This window comes from Sarcophilus harrisii, chromosome 5, assembly GCF_902635505.1.
Source record: "Sarcophilus harrisii chromosome 5, mSarHar1.11, whole genome shotgun sequence".
Classification (NCBI taxonomy): Eukaryota; Metazoa; Chordata; class Mammalia; order Dasyuromorphia; family Dasyuridae; genus Sarcophilus; species Sarcophilus harrisii.
Window position 1 is genome coordinate 263,723,875 of NC_045430.1, and position 14,466 is coordinate 263,738,340.

At 43.7% G+C, this 14,466-nt stretch overlaps 1 protein-coding gene across 6 annotated transcripts in view; it reads right to left on the bottom strand.

The window, feature by feature from the left end:
- Positions 1-14,466, bottom strand: part of NEK10 (NIMA related kinase 10) — a 214,979-nt gene that overhangs the window by 172,082 nt on the left and 28,431 nt on the right. For all 6 annotated transcript variants that reach the window (XM_031940381.1, XM_031940385.1, XM_031940380.1 and 3 more), the window contains exons 4-5: positions 11,828-11,958; positions 9,160-9,258 (exon numbers count right to left, since the gene is read on the bottom strand). In XM_031940381.1, coding sequence (XP_031796241.1) covers positions 9,160-9,258; positions 11,828-11,958 — 230 coding nt within the window. The remainder of the gene's footprint in view (positions 1-9,159; positions 9,259-11,827; positions 11,959-14,466) is intronic.

Below are 14,466 nucleotides of genomic sequence, written 5' to 3' on the forward strand. Positions count from 1 at the left end.
GTGAGGCAGATGCTACCGGGATTCTACCCTCCATTTTACAGCTGAGGAAACTGAGGCTGGAAGGGACCTCGAAGCTCATCTTACAGATGAGCAAACTAAGGCCTAGATGACTTGCCCAGGATGGACAGGGAGGGACTGTCAGAGGCTGGATGTGATCCCAGGCCCAGAGTTGGGTCATGGTCATGAGTTCATATCTGGCCTCAGACACTTCCTAGCTGAGTGATCCTGGGCCACAGCTCCCTGTCTTCCTCTGTTTTCTCCTGTGTAAAATGAACTGGACAAAGGGACAGCATCTCTCCAGTGTCTTTGCCATGAGAACCCCATATGGGGCCCCAGAGAGTCACACAGGATCAAAATGGTCAACAAAAACTCCACCGGACCTTTCTCCATACCCTAGTTACGATAACCTCATTTTAAAGGGGAGGATTCTCAGAATCCAAGAGTAATGGCTCGCCCATACAGTCTGTGAGGGCCAGAGGCAGGAGCTGCACCCAGGGCTTCCCAACTTCATGTCCAGCATGTCGCCCCACATTGCCACCCTACCCCATTACCACCATGGCAGATGTCTCTCCCTCTCCTCCATTGGGCCTCCTTCCCCAAGAGCACGAGCCCACCAGCGCAGCCGCAGCCGTCACCCACAAGGCGTCCCCTCGGGCCAAGGGGCCGTGAGCCCAACTTACGGAAGGACGACATTTCTGATCTCGATACACACCCGGACTATTCGGAAAAATACTGCAAATGTGAATACATTTTTCAATGCCTGAGTCACCCACGGCAACCCTTGGAGCTGGCCTGCGTTTGTGGATGAGCCTGGCAGAGGCAAATCTTTCCATAAATAGAGACAAATCTCTCTTCCAGGAAGTCTAAAGAGACCTCACAACAAAGCCACAGCCATCTGACGTCGAAGACTCCTCAAGGGGCGGCAGCTGCTGGGGACAAAACGAGCCTCCATTTTTAAGACCCTTTGCCATCATGGAAACCGTGGAATACTTTGAGATGATTCACCCTGCAAACACGTGTGCACTTGGTACTTTTCCCTTCCAATATATGGAATCTTTGTGATGCAAAACACATTAGCACCTAAATGCCCTGACCCTTTCACTGTTTTATTAGAATAAATGTGAAAGGGATGGATCTTTTTGCCCATTTCCAAAAGGCAACGCAAATGAATTTTCATTATTAAAAGGGGACAGATAAATGAACAGTGTTCCAGGAAGTCTTTGTGATTAAAGCTCTGTTGCAACCAAATAACCTTTTTTTGTTGTTGTTTTTAAGCTTTGGGAATGGAGCCCGTGGCTATTAATATTTTGGTGAAGTTACGACTCTGCCATTGTCAATGTAAATAGAATTCCTGGAGTCGGAAGCATCTGCGTCAACCTCTCCATGCACTAGCCTCTGGCAGGAGCCCCGGCTTCCAGGCTTCAGCTCCTCACAAGGGAGTGCCATTTAAAATGGAGCTCTAGTAATTAGGGAGAGTCATGTATTCTGTAAAACGATACACCCGTCTGACTGCCAGGAATCTGTGGAGCTCGCAAGGTTACAACCGAGTAAAGGAAAAGAGAACCAGAGAATCCTAGAACAGAAAGGAGGCTTGAAAAACAAGGTCAGGAGATCCTCATGTGGAATACAGAGAAACCCATCCACCCCCGCAGGGTCCATGGATAGGGTAGGCCATCTAGGCCAGGGGTTCCTAATCTGGGAGTTCCATGGAGGGATCTGAGCCTGGGACTTTCACTGTTTGGATACTATTTTAGTAAATTGGTTTCCTGTGTACTTTATCCAACATACTCTATTTTATGCCTTATGGACCAAGTTGGTCCATGGGTTGGCCAGACTGCCCAAGCAGGAGACCGTGATGCCCAGGAGACAGGTGAATGAGTTCTGACCTGTCCTCACTTTCTTCTCTCCCAGGTGAGATGACCTGCCTGAGCTCACAGGCTCTGGACCTGGAAGGGATCTGGGTCATGCTCCAGCCCAGCCCTTCCTTCCACAGACCAGGAGTTGGGGAGAGTTCTGCCATCAAGCTCACCCTGTTCCCCTACGCACACTACCCCCGTGCCAGAAGGAAAGGAGACCAAGTGAATATTCAGTCGTTTGCTGCAGGAAATTGCCAGGGAGCCTCATTTTCATCCCAGGGCTCACCGGGGCAGAGAGCTCAGGAAAGACACTAAATCAAAGAGAAGCTGCGATCTGCATCAGTGAAGGGATCACTGGTTGCTAGAGCATTTAAAAATGGCACATCCAAGTGCTTAGGCCATTTCCTGGTGGTAACGCTCCTCTCACAGGCAGCCCTGAAAAGCTGGCCTTCCTCAAGGACAGTAATCCTCAAGAGGCCGGTCTCAAAATAGTAGCAATGAATTCATGAGAGGGCAAACATCCTCCTTATGACTGAGCACGCGATTTTCACAGGACTATTAATAACATCATCAACCTTCTTACCTTTGTCTTTCACCATGGACACTGGATTTTTAAAGATGAAATCTATTACACCAACACAAGGTATTAAAAAATTTACATTTCACTGATTAATCAACCTCTGGAAGGAAAGCCCAACATCTGTTCTTGCTTATACAAGAGAGGGAAAGAAGTCGAACCCTAACACTTATTTTCCTAAATAATAACGTGGTTCAATATTTTAGGAACCTGTAATTTCCTGGTCTGGTCCATCTCTCCACCAAATCATTCTCCACTCCTCCGCACCTGAGCCGAGAGTCATGAAAAGATGCCCTGGCCAAAAAGAAAATGGCGAGCCGTCTGAAGGGCCTGAGTACAGGGAGCACCAGCTCATCTCGGCAGAACTGCTCAGCTTCTCGAGGGAGGGCAGGAGACCCCACGACATTGCTACAAGTGTCAGGGAGCCCCAACGGACAAGGGGAAGGGGCTTCCAGAAAGCCTCGAAGGCCCACTCCGAATCTGTCTGGGATTGGGAAGTTGGTGTGTAAATGTAACTCAACCCAACAAGCATTTCCCAAGTGATCCTTATGTACCAGACCATGAAGATAACAAAGGCAAAAGGAAAAGCATCCCTGTCTCAAGAAAGGGCAACAGCCTGCTCCAGAGCAGCAGACACAAGGGGAAGGGCGGGAGCAGGCATCTCACCAGGCACCAGGTCAGTAAGCTTTCATTAAGGGTTCTGGGCACTGGGCTAAGCCCAAGGGAGGCCCTGGCCCTCCAGAAGCTCACAGACAGCATGGAAAAGAGCCTGGATGACAGGGCAGGGCCAGATAAAGTGGAACTGATAGCAAGAAGGCAGATCGGCATCCACATGGCAAATGTCAATCATAGAGGGCTTTATCTAGAACATGAAACAGTGGCTTGCCCAAAGTCACACAAGACTTGACCCCCGATCCGCCTGGTTTCAAGGCCATATCTACCGTGGCGAGCTATCTATAAGCAAATACAAAATATATGGGGAATAATTCAAAAAGGAACACTAACCAATGGGAGAATAAGGAGAAGTCGCTCGGTGCAGAGGGTGGTCCTGAACCACATGTGGAAGGGCCCTGGTAATTCCACAAGAAGGGCATGAGGAGGAAGAGCACTGCTGGGCTGTGGGGCCCAGTCTGCACAAAGCCCCAAACTTTCACAAACAGGACCGGGAGAGCTGGAAGGAAGGAAGCACTGCCCTGCTCTCCCCTTTGGTCCCCTCATGGGCTTCTCCTTCCCACCACAGACAAAAGGACTCTTCCACACTTTTACCCTTGGGAGTCCTCCCAAAGTTTAACAACATGTCTAGCACACAGTAGGCTCTTCATAAATGTTTAACTGAAAATGGTAGGTGTTGTCTTTTCATTGATAATGGCTAAATAGTTCAACACAAACAGGAGATTGGAGCTACCTAGTTTATATAATAAAAACTTATTCCTTCCAACCCCGATGGAATTTCCTGGGTTTGATAGAAACTGCCAAAACAATCTAGAAAAGTTGTCAAGAAATTTCAACAAATGGAAGTGAGTAGAAGTCAAAGATGTCAAAGCTATATGAAGGTCAAATTTTATAAACCATTTATCTCCTTAAAAATGGATCACAAGAAATTAAAACCATTTCTAGTCATATGAAAAAATGCTCTGCATCACTAATGATCAGAGAAATGAAAATTAAGACAACTCTGGGGTATCACTTCATTCCTTTCAGATTGGCTAAGATGAAAGATAATGACGAATGTTGAGGGGATGTGGGAAAACTGGGACACATTGTCAATGGGACACAATACATTGTTGGTGGAATTGTGAACTAATTCAAACATTCTGGAAAGCAATTTGGAACTATGTCCAAAGGACTATCACACTGTGTATACATCAGTGTTTACTGTGCCTGGATCCCAAAGAGATCAAAAAAAGGGAAAAGGACCCACTTATGCAAAAATGTTTGTGGCAGTCCCTTTTGTGGTGGCAAGAAACTGAAACTGAGTGGATGCCCATCAATTGGAGAATGGCTGAATACATTATGGTATATGAATGTTATTGTTCTGTAAGAAATGATCAGCAGGAAGATTTCAGAGAGGCCTGGAGAGACTTACATGAACTGATGCCAAGTGAAATGTGCAGAGCCAGGAGATCATTATACACGAAAACAACATTATAATGTTCATCAATTCTGATGGACGTGGCCCTCTTCAACAATGAGGTGATTGAGAGCAATTCCAATGATTTTGTGATGGAGAGAGCCATCTGCACCCAGAGAGAGGACTGTGGGGACAAAGTGTGGTTCACAACATAATATTTTCACCTTTTTTGTTGTTTGCTTGCTTTTTTTCTTTCTAATTTGCTTTTCTGTTTGATCTGATTTTTCTTGTCAAACATGATAAATGTGGAAATCTGTATAGAAGAATTGCACATATTTAACCTATATTGGATTACTTGCCATCTAGGGGAGCAGGTGTAGGAAGGAAGGGAAAAAATTTGGAACACAGGGTTTTGCAAGGGTGAATGCTGAAAACTATCTTTGCATAGATTTTGAAAATAAAATGCTATTTTTAAAAATACATATATAAAGTAAAATTCAAAAGAAAAAAAATGGATTATAACTGACAGCATCTGATAGCTTTCTACCCAATTTCAGAGAAACTAACAAATGTGAGTGCTGGGATCCTGGGTTTTAGAGAAGCTCCAAACTTCATCTGATAGCAGAAGGGAGCAATAGAAAGATGCCTGAATCTAGAGTAAGAAGGTCTGGGTTCAGATCTCAACTCTGACACTGACAATTCGAGGTCTGGCTAAGGAATTCTTCTTCCTGGTCCTCAGTTTCCACATCTGTAAAATGAGGGGAATGTCTCAGTGACCCTTAAAGAAACTCCTCACTCATCATTCTGGGGTCCCCTCAGTCAGAGGGCTCCAAACCGGGGGTTCAAAGGGCAGACGTAACACTAACTTGGCAAGTCCATGGCAGCCAGTTCCTGACAGCAGAAGGAAAACACTAGAATGGAGAGGATCGCCCATCTCCAGCCCCTCAATGGACATCCGCTGCTGCTCCTTCTGCTCTCCCTTCATTGGACAAGAACACATGCCATCCTCATCTCGGGTTTCCCACAAACCTGCCTGGTGGCTCCCACCATCTTACATTTGAAGGAGGGCCACAGAGCAGGTGAGGAAGGGGAACTACCTGACGGCCAAGGCCATCTCCTGCAGCCTCCCGAGGATGTCCCTCTCCCCTGCTCAAGGGTCCAGATGGGGCCATCCACCATATTGGTTTTTTCTCCTTTCTCTTTGCAGGGTATCCTGATAGAGTAGTGGAAGGTGCTGAAGTGATTGTCAAAGGACCTGGTTTCAAAAATCTTATTTCCATTATTATCTATATCACCTGAGGAAAATCACTTCACTTTTCTTGCCCTCATTTTCCTCATCTAGAAAATGAAATTATATTAGCTAGGGTTCAAGGGTCCTTCCAGAACTCTAGAATACTTTACAGTGATTATTTTATGTTTATTATTTGTTTTAAAATTTAATGTATTATTATTAAAATTACAATAAATTCTTAGTAGTGTCTAAATAATTTGCGAGCTAATAAAATCATTCGTGTAGGTTGTTTTAAGAGAAGTAGAGATGAAGTGACAATATTCTGGAAGAAAGGAGAGAGAGAATTCTTAATGCTTGGAAATCCCAGCCATAAACAATTTCACTCAAATATGCAATGGAGAGGCAGCGAGTTGGGCAGGGCAGAAAGGCAGTGATGGGATCCTCAAGCTCAGAACTCGAGTCCTTCCTCTGCCTTCGCTTCTGAGTCACCCAGAAGGGATGATCTGTCTTTCATGCTCTTGGTGCCCAGGGAATCTCCTAAGATGAGAAGTTGTTGCCTATCTGCATGGTAGGATTTTTTCTGGGAGTTCTCTACACCAGGGAAGTCACAGATCTGGTACAACAATGGCCTACATGATGGGCTCTTCATATTAAAGAGATTCCATTTACTTTTCTGGCTGATAACCAAAAACTTAATTCAATCTAAAATAATCCACCAATTACTTAAAATTGAAAAAGACCTCAGGGAAAAATCACTTGGTACCACAAGAGTTTAGAATCTGCCCTGAAGGGTGAACTTCACTTTTTCCCATATGATCTAATTTAATAAAACTCTAGTTGATGAAGGTGATGAAGGGATGCAGAAAGGGAAATAGAAAATTTTTTAGACAGAGCCAATGTAGGAATCTGTTTTACTTGAACTGCATATTATAAGGATTTTGTTTTTCTTTTTCCAATAAAGAAAGAGTAGGTGAGAGGGAAGAAAAAATATTTTTGTCCACTCAAACAAAATAAAATAAATAAATAGATAAATAAATAAATGGATGAATAAACAAATGAATGAATGAATAAACAAATAAATAAAAGATTAAATAAAGCCTTAGAAAAATATAGTTTGCTTAGGAATGGTACCAAGTGTGGTTCAACCCACATAAAGTAAATGTTTCCTTTAAAATTTATAGACAGATCAGTCTAGTCAATGTTCCTTTGAAATTTAATGAAGAATTTAATTGAAGAATAGGTTCTTTCACGACTATTATGTGAGAAACACGAAGGTTTTAGGTAGACTTAGTGCACCATTAATCACATTGTTCTATCCCATATTTTCTCATCAGGAGAACAGTTTAGGACACCTTAGAACTCTTTGCAATATTCATTCATCTTTTCTCAGTCTTTGATTGTACAGAGAGGAATCACCAATCAAATCATACACTCCTGAAAAGCACTGGATATCATTAATGTGTCTTAAGGGCCTAGTGTTACCTTGCTACTAAAATCAAGAAAACTGCCTTTCTTAAGAAGGTATCAAAAAGTCTTCTCTTCTAACTTTTTTTTTAAATACATGACTAAACCGTTATTTTGCTGTACAAAAAGAATCAGACTCTGAAATATTGTACAATTAGCCTATGAAGGAAATCAAAAATGCAGGTGGGCAAAAATATAAGGGTTGGGAATTCAATGTAATGGTTTTTAGTCATCTCCCAGAGTTCTTTCTCTGGATGTAGCTGGTTCAGTTCATTACTGCTCCATTGGAAATGGTTGATCTCATTGCTGAGGATAGCCAGGTCCATCAGAACTGGTCATCATATAGTATTGTTGTTGAAGTATATAATGATCTCTTGGCCCTGCTTGTTTCACTCAGCATGAGTTCGCGTAAGTCTCTCCAGGCCTTTCTGAAATCATCCTGTTGGTCATTTCTTACAGAACAATAATATTCCATAATATTCATATACCACAATTTATTCAGCCATTCTCCAACTGATGGGCATCCACTCAGTTTCCAGTTTCTAGCCACTACAAAGAGGGCTGCCACAAACATTTTTGCACATACTAACCTTTCTTTTTAATACAGATCTAAACAATGGGAAAGTATTTTAGGGAGGCTGCTATAGATTCAGCATCCTCACTACTGACCCTAAGGCTTTATTGTCCATAATAAATGGGTTTAAACTGTGACTAGTTACTGTCAGGAGGAATACATCTGGGTCAATTATGGCAGACACAAAATTGTTACGACGTTCTAATGAATAATGCTAAATAAGCCCATCCCGGCTTGTGGATCTGTGCAGTGATGCATGCCACAGCTAACTTTCCCAGAGATCCATGAGGAGAGGGCCCACTTGCAGAGACTTTTTTAAGGAGGCCTTGCCCTCCACATTTGTCCAGGCTGCACAGAACTCAAGGTTCCTGGCCAAGCCTCATGCAAATACGTGAGAGAATTCCTGAGGAAAGCCCCAGCTCTGCTCTCGCCCGCCTGCCCGCCTGCCACTGAGTCCTGAAGCAGAGTCAGCTCTGTCTATCCTCGAGACAAACAGGGAAGACCGAGGGTCATTCACTAAGAGACAGTGGGTCAGAGGACCTGAATGGCCAGTTCTCAAAAAGAGAAACACCAACATCCACAAACAGTGGGGACCCCCCCCCATAATGAGACAAAGGTAAATTCAGACTCTCCGTGGCCTCCAAAGTAGCAAAGGTGTTAACAGACAGAAACCATCCAACCAGGGGAAAACAACCCATATGTATGCTGTGGGGGAAAGTGTGAACTCAAACATTCTGGGAAAGCAAAACCAGATTTTGTGAGGACAAAAATCTGAACAGCCTTCAGCTTAGCAGCCCCACTGCTGGGGATACTCTGCAAGGGGGTCAGACACATCCTTCCCAGCATGATTTCTCTGGTCCCCATAAACAGGAAATAAAATGGATGCCCACAAGTGGCTAAGCAATAGAGGGTAAGTAAATTTAATCAAATCTTATTTGCACTCAAGAAGCAAAAACTGCATAAACTGTGGGAAGCTTTCAATGGGCTTTGCAGAACCAAGTCAACAGTCCCGAGATCAGCAGACATGGGGATGACAGTGATATAAATGAAAATAAAAAGGCGGCTGAAGGAACTCCAATTCTTTCTAGTGCCCAGTCTCTGTCCCAGAGAACTGAGAATGGAAAAATTACTCCCTCTTCTAAGAAGAGAATCTGAGGGGCTGTACACATGGAACTCAGACATCACGATTCTATCTCCTTTGTCACCAGGAATGGTTAAATTGGGTGGAGGCATTAAAAGGAAATGATTTTTTTGAGCACATAAAATAACCATATAAATTGAGCATATAAATTTGAGCATATAAAATGTCTGATTCTGTAAACTGCCCTAAAACTGCATAGAAAAAGTCCGTTCTGCTCCCACCGCCCCTTCTTCGCTCAGCCTTACCTGCATATAAGTCTGTTCTTCACCAAGGCCGTGAAGATCTCTTGAAACAGTTTATGCTGAGGATGTTGGCTGAAATTTCTTTCATTCTTATAGTTTACACTGAAGGAAAACCAACAGAAAAACAACTTCAGTCTTAATTTGCAATGTCTTTTTCAAAGGGAACATAAGGCAAGATTCAGAGGAATTTTACTTAACTGTCCACAATTAACAATTTACATGGACACCTATTACCTGGATAAAGCTCTAGCTGACAATGCAGTAATCAAACACAGCCTGTCCAGTCTTCTTTGCTGAATTTAATCAGATGAGCCGACGGGTTCCTAAACAAAATTTACCTTACAGAAGTGGGGGAAGGGAAGGGGCCAGAGCGTGCTTTGGCTTTGGCCACAAGGAATCCTTTCACTAGATCTAATGCTTGGCTAAGCAGCGGCAGCTTGGCCCAAAGAGGGGCTAACCCATCCATGTTTACAGGGCTCTATTAGCCCCAGTTCACCCCTCTTGAAGGCACATTTAAGAGCCTGCCCAAGGGTAACTGCAGTTACCAAACTGCTTTAATTTGCCACAGTGGAAATTAAAGAAAGCAGGCATATGTCCAAGTTCTATGACAATGTGAAAAGTAAGAAATTGAGCGGGGGAAAGGGGTAATGAGAGCAGAAAAAGGTGTTACCTGCTAGGCCTCAAAAGGAGGAAGGCCCTTGGGTACTGGGGGACAGTACATCTCTTCCAACGACAGAGGGAGACGGGGTACAGAGATGGAACAAGGGCAGCTAGGTGGTGCAATGGAGAGAATGCCAGGCCTGGACTTGAGTTCAAATCCAGCCTCAGACACTCATTGGCTATGGGGGTCTGGGCAAGGCACTTGATCACTCCCTGTCTGCCTCAGTTTCCCCAACTACAAAATGGAGATAGTAATAGTGCCTGTCTCCCAGCTGATCATGAGAATCAAGCACCCAACATGGACAGGTGCTCAATCAATGTTAATTCCCTTCCCCTAGGAAAAGACCAGGCCCTGAGAACAGTCCGAAGAGCACATCTAGAAGCAAAGTTCTGATTTCACAAGAAAAAGGAGATGGAGATTGTTAGAGCCTGGGATTAAGCACTCACAGTCAATGAGGTGACCCCCTTACCTTACACACTTACAGGAAGGAAGACTGAGGCCCAGAGAAGGAAGGGTCCTGCTTAATCAAACACTGGCCTCTTGCCCAAAATCCAAGGTTGCAACAGAGCACCACAAAACCCTTTCTTCTTAATGGCAGTTATCTTATATTCAGTAAGGAATGGGAGGGCCATTGAGGAGGGGGATCCTAGGAAGATAACTTGGAAGTAGCCAAGATGTAGACTCAGTGAATTAAAGCTTCCCATGAGTCCAAATGGCTGGCTTGGTGGATAATGGGCTCTCCATCACTGGAGGTCTTCAAATAGAGCCTTGATCACCACCTATTGGAGATGCTGTCGAGAGAATTTCTGCTCAGATCTGGCTTGGTTTGAGGAGACGCCTTTCTAACTAAGAGGGTCTACAATTTCATGAAATATTGGTAGGGAAATATAGGAAAAAGTACTAAAGAAAAAGATTTAGGGTCATTAGCATCAACAGAAGTCATACTGAAAAGCAAGGATGGGAGGAAAATGAAGAGCTAGAAAAATGACCATAATAATGAGGAAAAACAGCATCAAGGGGTGGGAGTAGATAGCTGACTGAAGACAGGGCAGAGATGGCTAGATCGGGCAATAAGGATTTCCATGCTATAAAGAAACATAGCCAGAGATGAGCTACTTGTTGAAGAGTATAATGGGCTCATGGTGCGAGGCTCAGTGACCACAAAGTAATCATGAAACATTTCTGAAACGGACTCCCAGAACACCCTTGCATGCCTCCATGATGGCTGGAGTCAGAGAGAGACCACAGTGAATTTTCCTACACTTAGCTTTTAGATGGAAAATGAGCAGGTTATTAAAAGGGAAGGCTCCAACTGCCGTGTGTGTCTGTTCCCCAATCTAAAATGAAAGCCGAGTCTCTTGGATCTTTTAGAGCTCTCACACTTTCCCCATGGAACCCATTACAAAATTATCTCTCTGTTTCAAATGGACACCCATTCAATCTCTACACAGCCTTAAGTGACAGGCGCTTAAGGACCTCAGAAAGGCAGAGAAGGGATTCCTAGAAGAGGCGTGGTCTCTGGGAACCAGATCTCCAGGAGGTCTGAGCAATGATGGGGAAATAAACATGGAGACCCGAGAATCACACTCTAGGTCAAGAAGGAAGAGACCTTCTCTATAGCTACCAAGGGAAACTTTCTATTGTTGTGACAACCAAGGTATTTGTTAACCCTGTGACCCAGACCAGCTGTTTCTCTTACTTGTACTTTGTTATGAAGGGAGCCCATTGTTCAGAATAAAAGCCAGAGTTAACTGGATCCACCCAGATCAAACTTTGGGAAACCTCCCTTAGTTAAAGAAGGCCCAGATTCGCAGGTGTCCACACTGAGCACAGATACATCCCAGTCTTGTTCTGCCATCAGCCCCCAAGTGTCCCTTGTCTTGTTTTTTCCCAGGTTAAAGAGCACTTGAAGACCCTAGAGGAAAAGTGATCAAAGCAGGTGGCGCAGAGCCCGGTGCCAGTCTTGGCTCCTGGCAAGAATGCGACCCGGGCAAATGCCGTGTTACCTACCTAAAGTTTTCCAGCTCAACGGCCTCCGTGGACTCCTGCCAATGACCCCGAATCCTGTGTCCACCAGCCTTGAGAGCGTGTTCAGATTTCGTCATACTATTCTGGGCACTGTCAAAGTGAATGGCTGGAAGCTGCAGAAAAGACAAAGGCTCGTATTTATACATGAACCTCTTCTGACATGAAGGTCTTTAGAGCGCCAGGCAAAGTAACAAAACACGGGAGGAACCAGCTGCACTTGGTGACCTCTACGGCCACCATTTCTATAGCCCTTTACATAGGCTATCCCGGGTGAGACTCATGGCCGCCCTGGGAGGCTGCAGAGCAGGACTCTGAGGCCGAAAGGGTGTGAATGACTTCTCCAGAATCGGGTCCAGCTAGCATTTGAACTCGGGTTTTCCTGACATCAAAACCAACAGAGTAGCTAACTAGTACACACCTGGATATCCCCAAACAAGGACCAGATCTGTACCAATTAAAGCAGAGACCATAAGAATAAAACCACACTAAAAACTTTTCATTCTCAGCACCCCCAAACCCCCACATCAGTCAAGGTCAGCCAGGCTCACGTTTCGGGATCCAGTTGTGGGAACACAGACTCATTTTCTCCAGATCTGAATCCCATCCACATTCCTAAGGGACAGACAACACCGAGTCTGGCTTGCCACCTGAAGAAAACTAATCAGTGGAAGGCAGATAGTCAAAGGTATAACAGGCCCGAACTGGCTAAAGGGGAAGGGGCTTCTGGGGCTAAAAGAAAGGAACTTTAGCTAAGTCTTCTCCACACTTGGACCCCCAAACTACCCAAATAGCTAAGGAGGTGCAGCCTTAAGGACTGGACTAGGAGAAAAATAAACATGATAGTGAAAAGGGGAAAGGTGTGCCCAAGATGTAGGGAGAACATAAGAGGAAAGAGGAGGAGGGGAAAGGGGGGAAAGGCCAAGAGAAGAGCACAAACAAACAGGGAAATTCACAAAGATGACAGAAAAAAAAATACTCAACACATTGGATAATTATGCTCTCTAAAGGATAATGAACCTAACCCTAGTGAAAAAGAAAAGAATTACATGGACCCCCAGAGATCATGAGGCAACAAGAAACTCCAGAATGTTTCGAAAAAGATAACAAACTTTTAAAAGGGATATTAGGATAGACATTGAGTCAGAATGCAGAACTCTCCAAAATGACAACAGAGCAAACATCTTAGACCACATGATGAAGAATCTCTCTAAAGTAGTAGCGGCTAGAAAAAGAGAAAGATTTGAAGTTCAAAAATATAGACAAGGACAAAACAATGACAGAAAAGAAGCAAATGACTACTTTCAAGTAATGCATATTTTAATTTAGTTAAGGTGACTAACATCTGACTAACTTACCAATGCAGATATATTTTAAGATTCATAAGATTCCCAGGGCCGGGGGGGGGGGGGGGGGGGAGGGAAGGGAAGGGGGGAAGGAGTGATAAATTTAACAGTGTGAATAGCACATGGTCTGAATGAACTTTATGTGCCCAGAATGTTTGACTATAAGTGATCAACACCTCTAGAGGAAAATCCTGTTCTTTTAACTCCAAGCCACAGTTATTAAATTTGAGGATTTCAACAGAAGCAACAAATTTTGCAAGCAGCTAATAGAGAAGCCTTCATTTAAAAAGGAAGACCAATTCCATTTAATCCGATATCCATCAATAAACACAGGAAATTAGAGAAAAACACGAGCAAAATAATATGCCCTGTAAAACTGAGTCTGCTTATTAATTTTAAAAAGCCATTTAAGTTTGGAATATCACAATAAAAAATTAAATAAAGGGGGAGGGGGAGGTGTGAGTAGAATATCTGACATGCCAAAAAAACAAGCAAAAAACTTTCCATAAACAAAAAACATGGCTGAGAATTGAAAAGTCATTTGTCCACAGTCACACAGCTAGTGTTTGAGACATGACTTGTTTTCCTGGCTCTATCCACTAAGCCAAGATGTCTTTTGTAAATAAGTAGACACCCAAGTGAAAGAGAGAATGGGAAAAGAACTATAAATGAAATAACAAAATGGGACAAAAGCAGTTACATTTAGTTGTTGAACTTAAAAGTTCCAGTCTTCATCTCCCCTCCTAAAATCCAGTCAACCATCACCCATGTCTTTTGGACATTTTGAAACAGAAATTCAATGTATCAAAAAGAATTCATGATCATTCTAGCAAAATCAGCCTCCTTCTTGCCTTTTCTGAAAAGGATCTCATTATTCTTCTAGATTAACTATGCTTTGAAACCTCAGTTTTATCCCGATCTCCCCTCCAACCCTACATATCCATCCAGTTATAAAAGCACATCAACGCGGACATCCCCCCATCTCTTCTCTGCACATTCTGCAGATGTTCGCTTCTCTACTTGAGCTACCACTTTACTCCTGTCCTTACCTCTTACTGGGGCTCTTTCAATTGCCTCCTAAGTACTGTCCCCACCTCAGGTCTATCCCAATCCCATCCCCTACTCAGCTGCCAGTCATAGCCCTGTCCATGTCAGTCCCAACCCAATAAACTTCAGTGTTTCCTACTATGTGAAAAATCAAATGTAAATGTCTATTTGGCATTTAAAGTCCCTCAAAATCTGAACACAATCTAGATTCACAGCCTCGTTCAGCATTGC